This window comes from Hyperoodon ampullatus (assembly GCF_949752795.1).
Source record: "Hyperoodon ampullatus genome assembly, chromosome: 10".
Lineage (NCBI taxonomy): Eukaryota > Metazoa > Chordata > Mammalia > Artiodactyla > Ziphiidae > Hyperoodon > Hyperoodon ampullatus.
The window spans coordinates 12,133,934-12,146,716 of NC_136923.1; the positions used below are offsets into that span (position 1 = coordinate 12,133,934).

The following is a 12,783-nucleotide window of genomic DNA, read 5'->3' on the forward strand; positions in this document are numbered from 1 at the left end:
TGATTAGCATTATTTTTTTTAAGATCTATTCTCTTAGCCACTGTCAAATACAGCTGACCCTTGAACAATGCGGGAGTTAACACGTGTATAACTTATAGCTGGCCCTCCAAATCTGCGGCTCCCCATCTGCAGTTCTTCTGCATTCTCGGATTCAACCAGCCACAGACTGCGTAGCACTGCAGTGTTTACTACTGAAAAATATCCACAGGTAACTGGACCCGTTCACAGTTCAAACCCGCGTTGTTCAGAGTCAAATGTATACAACACAGTATTATTAAATGAAGTCACCAGGATGGACCTTGCATTCCCACGACACCATTATTTTCTAACTGACCTTCTCCCCACATCTTGATCAGAATCCCTGTCAAATACTAAAATATGTTGACGATTTTTGCGTCTTCTTGTCTATAAGCAGGGAAATGAGGTGGAAGGAAACAGAAAAGCAGAAGGAAAAGCTAGGTAACTGAGCATTACCCTCAGCCCCTAACTACTCAATGGCTATAGGTAAGTGAGGAAAGAGCAGTGCATCATCCTTGAAAGAGAAAAACTATGGGGCTGCCACTTACCTCTGCTGCTAAGTAATGCCCGGTAGCAAGATGCTTGAAACGGAAGAGGCTGTTCCAATATCCTGCTCCACCCCGACACGGGTCATGCTGGACCACCTGCAAGAGGAGACATGATCACCAGGAGTGGAAGAAATGTCCATCCAAATAAGGGCAGCACCGAATCTGAGACACCACCCAGAAGTCATAGTGCAGGAGCCGTATTTAAGCTGAAAAAAATCATCTTCCAACAAACCCGTAACAAGTATCATATGTATTGTTAAGCAATGTTTCTCCAAAGAAAAAAGAGTCCCCTAATTAACATGAAACGGTTGTAAGACAAAGTTCAGTGGTTTTCGGATTATTTGCCTTAATCATAGGGAAGAAGTTAAGATCCTGGACTTCATCCACAAAAGGTGAAACAAACAAACAAAAAGAATCTCATGGAAAACTGTAACAGCAATTTATCCATGCACTCATGCACTATAATACACCCACACGCCTGTGCTTTGAAACTGGACACTCACAGTGCCGGGGCCAATTCAGCATACAAATAAATGTAACTGTAGCTTCTGCTCATGATGGAATAACTGGCACTGGAGTTGCTGCCATAAATAGACACCTCACACAATACATGAACACGCCATAGACGACGAGAAAACTGAGTAAGATATACAAAACAACTGGGTTCCGATGTTGGATGGCAGGGAGTGCACAACTGTGATCTCTGAAGACAGGGAAATAAGGTGATCTCCACGACTGCTCCAGCTTTCTGTGGGGAGGTCCCCCTTCTGGACAGTGGCATCGAGAAGAAGTATTCAAGCAGAGGAGACCAGTCTCACTGAGGTGAGGAGATATGTCAGAACTTAAGGAGGCTGAGGTGACTGGAATCTGTCAGGGCAGAATACAGAGCTCCCCAGAAGAAAAGTTCCAGAAATCTGCACAGGGGCCTCCTTTAGTCTTTGGCTAAATACCAAGCTGCCTATGTGTAAGGCGAGACCCCACAAGGCCAAATAAAAAACGAGAGGGTAGTCGTAAGCTCAGCAAGCCAGGAGTTCACACAGGACTAGAAGGTGTTCTGATTCTAACAAGCCAGAGGAGAGGCCGGTTGAACACCTGGGGCATTCAGTACCGACGTCCAAAGGCTCACACCTTAGTAGCAGGGCTAGTCTAGCCCTAAAAAAATGCTACAGTACACTTGACCTAATGAAGCTTTAAAACAAACCTCCAAAGGATCAAAGTGATCTACAAGTAACTTTCTTTGTCTGGCAAAACAAAATTCAATACTCTTTAAAGGAAGGCAACAGACCCAGATAGTCAACAAAGGAGCATCACAACATTCCACATATTGTCATAAAGCAGCGGACAGGCAAGAATCAGGAAAATGCAACCTGTCAGACAATATCGAATGACCCAGTATGTCCATGTGGGTAGGTGGAGGCTAGAGAAATATGTAATAGTGACCCCCAAATTTTCCCATTTTGATACATACCCACACATTTTAAGAAACTCAGTGGTTTCAAAGTAGGATAAATACACATACACACACTCATACATGCATCAAGACACATCATAATTAGGTTAATGTAAACCAGAAATAAAAAGAAAAAATTTTACAGTAGCTAGGGAAAAAAAGAGACACTATATGCAGGGAACAAAAGAAAAGAAAACCACTGAATTCACATCAGAAAATAATGCATGCAAGACAACAATGGATGAATGCCTTCAAGTACAAAAAGAAAAAAACTGTCTACGTAAAATTCTACATTCAACAAAAATATCCTTCATGAAGGAAGGCCATATGGAGAAATCAGAACCTTTAATACACTGCAGGTGGGAACATACAATAGTGCCTTCAAGACAGTCTGGCATTTCCTCAAAAGGTTAAACAAAGTAACCATATGACCCACAATTCCACTCCTGAGAGAACTGAAACTGCTCACAGAAACTTGTGCATGAATGTTCACAGCAGCATTATTCACAACAGCCAAAAAGCAGAAACAATCCAAATGCCCGTGAATAGTAAATAAAATATGGTATATCCATACAGTGGAATATTATTTGACAATAAAAAGAAATGAAATACAGCTATGCATGGCAACATGGATAAACTTTGAAAACTTTATGCTAGGTAAGAGAAGTCAGGTACAAAGGACCACATGTTGTAGGATACCATTTACATGAAATGTTCAACCTGGGCAAATCTATAGAGATAGAAAGTGGACCAGTTACCAGAGGTGGGGAGGGGCAAATCTGAAGAAAAATGAGCTGTGACTGCTGCGGCTCAGGGATTCTTTTGGGTCAACTAAAAACCATGGAGAACTACACACTGTACAGTTCTGAACTGTGTGACATATGAATTGTATCTCAATGAAGCTGTTATTTTCAAAAACGAAAAATAAACTGATCTTTTCAAATGAAGGTGAAATAAAGATATTCACGGACAAATATAAAGCTGTTTTCTTGTCTTCAAATGAGGGCTGAGAGAACTGGCCAGTGGCAGACCTGCACTACAGAAATGATAAGGGAGTTCTTTAGGCTGAAGGAAAATGATTCCAGATGAAAACTCAAATCTGCACCAAAAAATGAAGAGCTGGAGATGATGACTATGTGGGTAAAAGACTCCTGCCCTCTCATTTTTCCATGTTTTTAAATGCAAGTGACTCCTTAGACAAGGCAAAAAAAATAAAAATGCACTATGGAGTTTATAGCATATATAGAATAAAATGCAAGAGAATATCACCACAAAGGACAGGAAGGGAGAAACAGAAGTGCAGCTGACCCTTGAATAACATGAGCTTGAACTGCAAGGGTCCACTTACATGTGGATTTTTTTCAATATTAAATACTACAGTGCTACATGGTTGGATGAATCCACGAATACAGAGGAACCACGAACACAGAGGGCTAACTATTAGTTACACGTGGATTTTTAACCATGTGGAGGGTCAGTGCCCCTAACATCCATGTTGTTCAAGATTCAACTGTATACTATCGTAAGGTTCTTACATCACGTGTAAAAAGTTATGACGATATGTAAAACTGATTGGCAATGAGGTGAAGATGTATAATGAAAACCCTAAATCATGACCAGAAATATAAAACACATGGTGTTGTCTTCCTTCTTTTATTTGGAAGGGGCACTTAAGTTTCTAAAATCCTCAAGAAGAAAATAAAAAAGGAAGACGTACAGTGTTTCCCTAGAGTATTCAGAGGGAAAATTGGCAGGGAACAGTTTTGGGGGGAATAAAAATTAAATAGCTGTTGCTTCTCAGACGATAAAATATAGAAGATGTTCTACAGTGGACTTCTGGGTTAAGTCAGTCCATACGGCACAAACTCTCCCCAAAAGGTTGACATGTTTAATTCATTTCTATCAGGTTGTGAGTGAAGAAGACACGGTACTTGCTTTTAAGGTTCTAAAGTCAGTCACAGTGACTTCTGTAGGGTTCTGACATTTCTAATACTTTTTTAGTTTATGAATTAAGTCCCAAGTCCCTACAGCCTGGATATATTGCCCTTCAGGATCTGGTCTCCTAAAACAGTTTCTGTCTTATTTCGCATGACTATCCTCTCCTGTTCATCAAATGAGGTTACTGAGTTCTAACCCAAGGTTGCCTCCCATTTCCAATTCCACGTTAGTATCTTATATGAAGTGACTTACTCCATTCATCCCTTCCTTCTGAAATATAGGTCATCCCGTCAGCACCAGCTCAGATGCTAGTTCCTTCAGGAAGTCTACCTTAATCCCTTGCCCTCCCTCATCTACACCACCAGAGGACAGGGAATGTGCCTCTTTGTGCTCTGGAGGTGTAGATACTTCACCATCCAGTATCCTTCCATCCTATCACCAATGTGCAGTCACCTACAAATGGTGATGGGTTAGGCACTTGATTACATGTTGCTGTGATAGATAACTGAGCTAGGGAAAGAAAAAAAAAACAGAAGGAAGAGATGATCAGATGATCCAGAGAAAGAAATTTCTAACTTCAGTTGGGAGTTGGCTTCCAAGGTAGCTATTATTTTCCTCCACAGGAACATCTGGCATCCTTCTGATATGGCATGATGTGTTTGTTTCTCTAAGTCATCCCAAGTCATCCACTGTTTTTGGAACAAGGTGGGCTTAAGTACCTGGATGTGACTTATTCCTATAAATCCATGAATCCTTTCTCCCTGCCTGCCCCACCCCATCCCTTACCTCCACCTCCCACAGGGCTTTTGAACTAGTGGCAGATGTGGCTGACTGCCGGCCGGTAGTTCTCAGGAAGACATGCTGCTTCTTCCTGTGTTCGTCACAGGTGAGAAACTTCTCCTGCTCGGCATGGAACAGCCTCACCACGTCACCCTAAAAGTCAACACACGGAGGAATTAAGGAAAATGCATTTAAAAAGAGAACCAAAGAGGACCCAAGGGCTGCCCAGCCTGTAACGTATCAAACTTACCCCCTTTAATATGTCATCTTTGTTATCACTCCATTTCATGAAAAGGACTATTTTCCAGCTTGTATTGCAGTTGACGGAATTGACCTAGAAAACAAATTAGAGTTATTTTTTCACATACCCCTCAACAACTGTGGTTTCCTGTGCCCAAATGCCTTATTTCTGCCCAAGAAGCAAGGCTGTTCTTCCGCCCTCCAAGCCTAAAGACTGACACCATTAAGATCATAGAACTTGCAAATTCAATTGGCCTGATAGAAGTCTTCGGTAATAAATGGTTCATTTGTACCAGTCAGTATGTATGCTGCAACTCTGGCTAACAGAACCAAGCTTCCTGTCCTCCTGGAATGATATCTTCTTCTTCTTTTTTTTTTCCCCAAGTCTCTTGTACTATAGCCAAAAAGTAAAGGCCCAGTGAAAACAAGTATGTATAAAATGAGATGAGCTACAAAGGCAAAAAAAAAAAAAAAAAAGTCCAATGTATACATTCTAAAATGTTAATGATACAGCCATTGTTTGTACATGAAATATATGCCAAGCACTGGGCTAACCTTCACTAATATATTTTATCCTCAGCAACACCCTAAAAAATAGCAATAACCATCATGCCCATTTCAGAGGTAGGAAAACTGATGCCCAGGGAGACTGGGTAATGAACCTACAGTCACAGAGGTAGGGAAGGGCAGATTCAGGATTTGAATCCATATCTGTCTGTTTCCAGAGCTTGTGTCCTCCAAACAAACATTAGGCAAACATTTATGTCACAGTCAAGTTATTGCCCTTGTGTCCTATAATTGCCAATTAAGTTAAGTAGATGTACTGCCAAAAGTAAGATATCACTCTCACAGGGCTGCCAATGGCTGGCAGTGTCCCCTTCTTATGAATTAGCAAAAGACACACTCTTTAGGGAGACCAATTAGAAAAGGGTACCCCTCTGGCCAAAAACACTTGGTAAAGGGGACCCTTCTCTTGTTAAAGAAATTAGAAAATAATCCCCCAGGGATACAAAGCTTAGCAAACTGAGCCCTCAGGTGACTATCAGCCCCCACCCAATGAACAGGCTTATATAACCTCATGTGGCAGGCCTGGCTCTCAGTTTGTTCACCTGCAGAATGGGTACACTGCTCCGAGTCACTACTCAAGTCGCTGTGAGCACGCACATGCTCTGGCCCCAGGAAGGTTTGCTCCTGCAGCATATGACTGCCCACAAGCCACAACTTGATTTCCCTTACCTCGTTGCAGCCTGGGTTATCCACCAGCTGATGACTGCTGGCATGTAAGGGCTGGCCAGCATTCACGGGGTTCAGAACAACCTTGTCACCTATGACCACCTGGAAAGGAAAGGACCAATAGAGCGTTTCACAAAACAGGTCAGGACTGCAGACTGACCAGTGGCTAGTTCTGGCAGGAGCTGTAAGAGCCTGCATAGAAGAAGGCCCAGCTTCTAGCAACTAGAATGATACAGCACAAATGCACAATTAACTCAGCTCAGTATTCTATCATTACCTAAACAGGAAAAGTATTTGAAAAAGAATGGATACTTGTATGGGTATAACCAAATCACTTTGTTATACACCTGTAGCTAACACATCATTGTTAATCAACTATACTCCAATATAACATAAAAATTTTCAAATATATAAAGAATGGAATTTCAAAAAAATAAAAAATTTAAAAAAGATTTTAAAACCCCAAAGCCTGACCCTGACCAGGAAGGGGTGATATTCACAAGCCTAAGGGTAAATTTTTGTCCACAATTGTCAATGATTATCCAAAGGCGATCTCAAAGTCAGTCCAGAGCAGGAAGAAAAAAATCATATCTTCATTAGCTTCAGTTAAGGCACTTGTACAAATAAGCTCTAACTAAATTTTAGGAGTAGAAGCAGATTATTGCCTGAAGTAAGTCTTTATCTTTGAAAGAATAAAGCTATAAATTTATATTTCTAAAGCAATGACTTTTACACTTTTTTGAAAAGTCGTAGTAAGAAATACATTTTCTATTATGACTCAGTCATACAGACTTATGTGGCTATATGTGTATATGTATGTATGTGTACATACATATATGCATGTATATATAGAAAGATATAGAGATCTCTATTTATCTAAAAAAAAGGTCAACCCCCCCAAACAATCTTATCCCCATTATGTTTAACACAGCTTGATTCTGCCTATTCTATTCCACTTTCTAAAATGAGACTCACAAGCTACTAAATTGATCTCTTGGCCCATGAGTAGATGGATACCTGTCCTTTGAAAGACAGTATTCTACAGGTATTCAAGTCCATCTTACTTTCTCAACTAAGGCACAGCTAAACAGCTAAGCTTCAAGGACCGGAAAGCAAAGGACTTGCTAAAAATGAAGTTCAGAGCAAAGCACCCTTGTCTTTTATTATGGGAGTGGAAGGAAGAAGAATAGAAAGGATGGTTTCCTAAGATGTAAAACACACCTATTCTCAGTTTGATACATTTGGGGAACACATACAACTAAATTTTCTCTAACTCAAAATATATGCAAATTAAATATGTCAAAAAAACCCAACCCTTTAGGTGAAACCTAAGCTTTACTGGACTCGTTCTTCTATACTCAGTTGATGATCACTATGCACTGTACACCAGCTGTGAGGGGACTGCTCAGGTACTAGATGCTTCAGGTGTATTGTATAGACTTTAATATGCACACAAACATATAAACTAAAACATATTTAAATGACCCAAAGCTTGTATACTTCAATATTAAAAAATGGGAAAACCCAGTTTCAGGTGAAGGCAAGTTAAGCTTTTTGACAAGAGTTCGCACTGTTTCAATACCTATTTCTTTTTGGTAGAAAACAACTATTTCAGAATCTTAACGAGGTTCGAGATATAGCTGATAGCATTTAAACATAGTCACTGTTAAGTATATGCCCACATAATGACTTACTAAGGTAGCTAATAAGTATCAGAACTGTTCTAAGTCACCCTGGAAAGGATTTCTGGGGCTTTATAACTTAATGACCCCTCAGGAGAGGAGCCAGCTCGGGACCAACCACAGTCACTGAAATGGAAGCAAGAGCCTGCAGAGTTATCAACAAAGAGGAAGTGAGGATAATCCTAAAATCCACCCTCCTTCCCTGATCTATCTACTTCTTTTCCATCTTTCTGTCCTAACTTGATTTCTACAATAGAGAAGCATTTCTTTTCCACTACTGATCTAGAAGGACAGGGACGCTCCCCAGGGACGCTCATACAGGATAGCTGCTTTTGTGGTAAAGTTACTCAAGTAATGGGCTGCTCACATGATTTTTTTCAGAAGCCCAGTAGGAAAAAAACAGAGCTACTGTATTTAGGTCACATTACTCTCCAAATTTCCCTGTTTCCCAAACACTGGTTTCCATAGTGATTTCCTTCTCCTCATACAGGATAAGCTTCTGGCTCCAACTTTAAATTTCTCTTAGTTGACTCTAGTGTACGGTTATGGTTGGAGGCCTGGCACGGAGCACGCCCTGGGCTGGGCATGTGCACTTACACTGTCTCCGATGGATCGCAGCTTGTAGAACGGCTGAATGTAAAACCAGGACCCTTCGTTGCCAGCCTCGTCCAACGTTACTCTCATGGCATTCTTCTCCAGCAGAGCTGGAAGCCTCTTATTCACTGTTAGGTATTTATTACTTTTCAAATGCAAGAGCTGAAAACCACCAAGAGGATAAGGTGAGTGTCAGCACATCTCCGAACCTCTCCATTTCTCTCTCTGTCATATAAGATATGTATCAAACACTCCTCCCACCACTGAGCCACCTGTGAAGTTAGAGGACCACAGAAGTGGCTAAGGCAGGGAATGATTAGAAAAGAAGGAACACCAAAGGGAGAAGTAGAAGGAAGAGGAGAAGACATTTTTTACCCCCAACACAGCCCTGGACAAGATGGATGTCGCTCAGGTCAAGCGCACCATTAGCTAGGAACAGCACTCTGCCACTGGTTAGCAGCAAGGGGTCTAACCCCAGGTAAAGGGACTAAAGAACTGCAGCCTGAATATGCCCTGACATGAAGGTGGAGCTAAGGAAGGGCACTTTTGAACAAGAGAAGCAGTTCAATTTAATAAGTGACCCCATTAGGGGACTGTCAATTCATTTGGAAAAAACATGGCTGCTATGGATTTCCACCTTGAATTTCTAAGCACTCTATTCTTAATTCTTGTGTAACGGTTACATGAAGGGCATGGAAAGACGGAAGATCTAGATGCGAAACGTCTCATAGTAAGTCTAGACCAGGAAGAGCTGACCAAGGCTTCCCAACTCAACAGGCTGTAAGTGAAGATGGAAGGGAATATGAAAGACCGTCCAATCCCTGGAGGAATGATAAGACTAGCATGGGACACCACTTCCAACTGCCAGTATCTCCCTTTTCAGGTTAACAGATACAGTTTCTAGAACACTCCTAGGAGGCCCACAAATCTTCTTGTCTGATGTGTGAGCCCCTGACATCCCCTGGCCATGACACATAAGGCAATGCCTTTCCAAGCTTCCGTGGTACTCTGCTGAGTAGCCCGTGATCCCCCATGCACCTCTCCAAGTGCTGGACTTAGCTGGTTTATAGCCTGGCATTACCTACAGGTGATCCTCAAGATCTAGGCTGGGAAAATAAGAAATATTAGGTAATAAGTATTCACAGCATACTCTGTGACAGGTACCTCTCAATCATCCTAGGCCGCAGATACCATTATTATTCCCATTCTGCTAGTGAGCCAGGTGAGGCATGGCAAGAATTCTTGCCCAACACCTAACAGGAAAAAAAGTGGGAAGGAACTCCTTTGTCATTTGTAAAGTTAATATTAGTATTAGTAAAGAGAGATAAATTAGGAGTTTGGGATTAACATATACACACTATTCTATATAAAAAATAAACAACAAGGACCTACGGTATAGCACAGGGAACTATATTCAATATCTTGTAATAACCTATAATACAAAAAATCTGGAAAAGAATAGATATATGCACATATGTATAACTGAACCACTTTGCTATATACCTGAAACTAACATAACGTAAGTTAACTATACTTAAATTTTTAGAAATGGTTAAAAAAAAAAAAAAAGCCACATTTGGCCCTGGACTTCTTCATACAGTTTTCTGCAAGGATAGACCTAGGTGGATTTTTTTTTAGCAAAACCTGTTGTAGCTGTTTCTTAAATTGTGTTTTATCCTGTCAAATTTGAAGGTACCAGATATAAACAAGTAAACCTCACAACCTGTGAGGTAAGACATGAGACCTATCATCAAATATTCTACCTGAAGGTACAGAATTGTTCTTATTACTTCTGACGACCAGCTCTTGAACCAATTTTTACCACATATGAAGAACTTTCAAGCAATGCAAGTTAGGCCAAAGCGCAACAGCCAGGCTCCTCTTCAGATAGGGAGCCTCCCATCTAAAAAATGTGGACAGATTTTAAATTAACAGGACAGAGGAGAGAAGTGGACTCTTGCACTGAGAAAGAACCAATTAAAAGCCCAAGAGTCCAGCCCACATCACAAGAAATGCTAGACCTTGTGCAATAAACTGGCTGTCTCCACGGAGTCCTATCTGTCCAAACGGGTTTCATGTGCTTGTTTTTCGTTTCACTCTTTGTGAAGGTTCAGCTCCACGACAGAACAGCGGCTTTGACCCACCTGGATCACGTTGCCATACTGGATCACGGTCCCCAGCAATTTCCTGTTTTCTGTCTCATTCTGCTTCTTTTCCAAGTCTGCAGCATGCTGTACATAGAGGAGGAAGATGGGTCACAAAGAGGCAACAAGGGGTTATATATTTCTCTGCCGCAAGGCAAAAGCAATATAGCCAGTTCATACAAGAACCACAGAAATAAGCAAATACCTAAGTACACCCTGAGGCTAAGAGCAATGAGCAAGGGATTCAAGAATCCAACCCACTATGCCTTGTTTGCTGGCCTTCTTGGCTTTTCAAAAATGTATTCATTTTTTAAGGAATTCATGGACATCTGGTTAGGGTAAGACTAAGTCACAAGCTTATGTATTTTTAAAGAAAATAGGGTAGGGTTGGAAGGGAATTTGCATAGCCCTTTTATAATTTGTACAGGTCTTCTTTATAGCTTTGGACTAAAATAAAACAGGATTTAAATACTGGTTTTGTGACCTGGAATGTGTTATTTAACATCTTTGCAAGCCTCAGTTTCCTCTTTTGTAAAATGAAAATAAAAATAGTACCTTCACCTCACAGGAATCACACAGCACGGTATCTCATCACTGCGGCATTCATGGAGTGTTAGCTATTATTGTTACATACCAATTATAATTTATTTAATTTTCACAGTAGTTCCCTGAGGAGAAGATCATTATCCCAATTTAATAAAGAAGAAACAGACTCAGAGAGATGAAAAAGTTTGATCGACACTGCACAGCTACTTGAATGGGTACAAAAGGAGTACTATTTTCTCTACTACTGTGTATATTTGAAATTTTGCTTAATAATGTCATTTTTTAAAAAAATTACACATCTACTAAGTAAGTAAGAGATAATCCTCAAACCCACATTTGGGTTAACTCCAGATTTACACATTCACAAATGAGGCTGGAGATATTACTAGTGCAGCTCTGGCAGGCCAGGGAACATGGTAAAACCAAATAGAGGGTTCCCATAACAGTTTGCCAAGGCCACCAACCCGCAGAGCCATTTTTCCTTTGTTCACCTGTGTAGCTCTGCAAGTCTGTTAGCATATTATAACCACACTCAAGGGGAACTAGTTTCATCCTAGGCAAGTAAACTGCCGTTCCAATCTCTGATTCCCAAACCCAGACTAAGTAAAACAAAAGAAAAATAATGGAAGAAATACGGCATCTAATCTGATGGGTGACAGAAGCATGATGATGACCAATGATGTACTTCAAAATCGTTTCCAATGTTCTCTTCGTAGAGTCTCCCCTTGCCTTGAGGCAAGATGCTACCAGATGCCAGTGGGTTAATGGGCTTCTTTCCCAGGGAACACATCCACATTTCCACACAACCCTTCTGGACTTGGTCTTGGTTCCACCACAGACCAGCTTTATCATCTTGGCCAAGTCGTTTAATCTCACCAAGCCTCACTCAGCATTCTCATCCACAAAATGAGGACAATACAAGCCTTTTTTCTCCCTAATCATAGAGATTACAGAAAATGCATACCAGACACAAAAAAGGCATTCAATAAATTTTAACCATTGTTATACACAAGTTTCTGTAACTAAGAAATGTTCTAATGAAAACTTCAAAAGGTGAACTAAGGCGGGTGGGCGAAGAATCTTTGTTTCCTTCAAATTCAGCATTCGCTCCACCTCTACCTGGAGTATAGTTATTTTTAGGAAGGAACATCTTTTGAGAAAAATAAGCTGTTGGAAGCAATCCTAAACCAAAAAGAAACCACATTTATAGGAGGGTAAGGATTTGCCTACGTTTGTGTGGATGACTGCAAGTCTGTAGCATGTGTCTCAACCCTTTAAAACAATGGTCTATTCAGAGGCATCCCTCTTTCTCTTTCGGAATTAGTTACCAGTCAGCTATTCTCAGTTACAAAAAGGTAATATCCACTGGGTTCAAGACACATCCAGAAATAATACCAGCGCAGACACCATGGCCATCCTTGGCATCCAAACCGCCCTAGGCATGGCTCTCCCCCACCCTCTCTTCCCCTCCATAAACACCTCCCCATCCCTTCCTCCCACCTCCGTTCTCCCTATTTTCATGCCTGAGCTGTACCCTATCCAAAGAGCTCTACAGTACCCACAGGTTCTGCAGGTAGTTTAAAAAAAAAACAAAACACGGGACTGAATCC

At 40.9% G+C, this 12,783-nt stretch overlaps 1 protein-coding gene across 5 annotated transcripts in view; it reads right to left on the reverse strand.

Moving 5' to 3' along the window:
- The window catches only part of ITPR1 (inositol 1,4,5-trisphosphate receptor type 1), a gene marked incomplete at both ends in the record, with an annotated part of 307,403 nt that overhangs the window by 191,651 nt on the left and 102,969 nt on the right, over window positions 1–12,783 (reverse strand). For all 5 annotated transcript variants that reach the window (XM_079713011.1, XM_079713008.1, XM_079713010.1 and 2 more), the window contains 6 exons: window positions 567–662; window positions 4,741–4,887; window positions 4,985–5,068; window positions 6,211–6,309; window positions 8,487–8,645; window positions 10,628–10,714. In XM_079713011.1, the coding sequence (XP_079569137.1) occupies window positions 567–662; window positions 4,741–4,887; window positions 4,985–5,068; window positions 6,211–6,309; window positions 8,487–8,645; window positions 10,628–10,714 (672 nt within the window). The remainder of the gene's footprint in view (window positions 1–566; window positions 663–4,740; window positions 4,888–4,984; window positions 5,069–6,210; window positions 6,310–8,486; window positions 8,646–10,627; window positions 10,715–12,783) is intronic.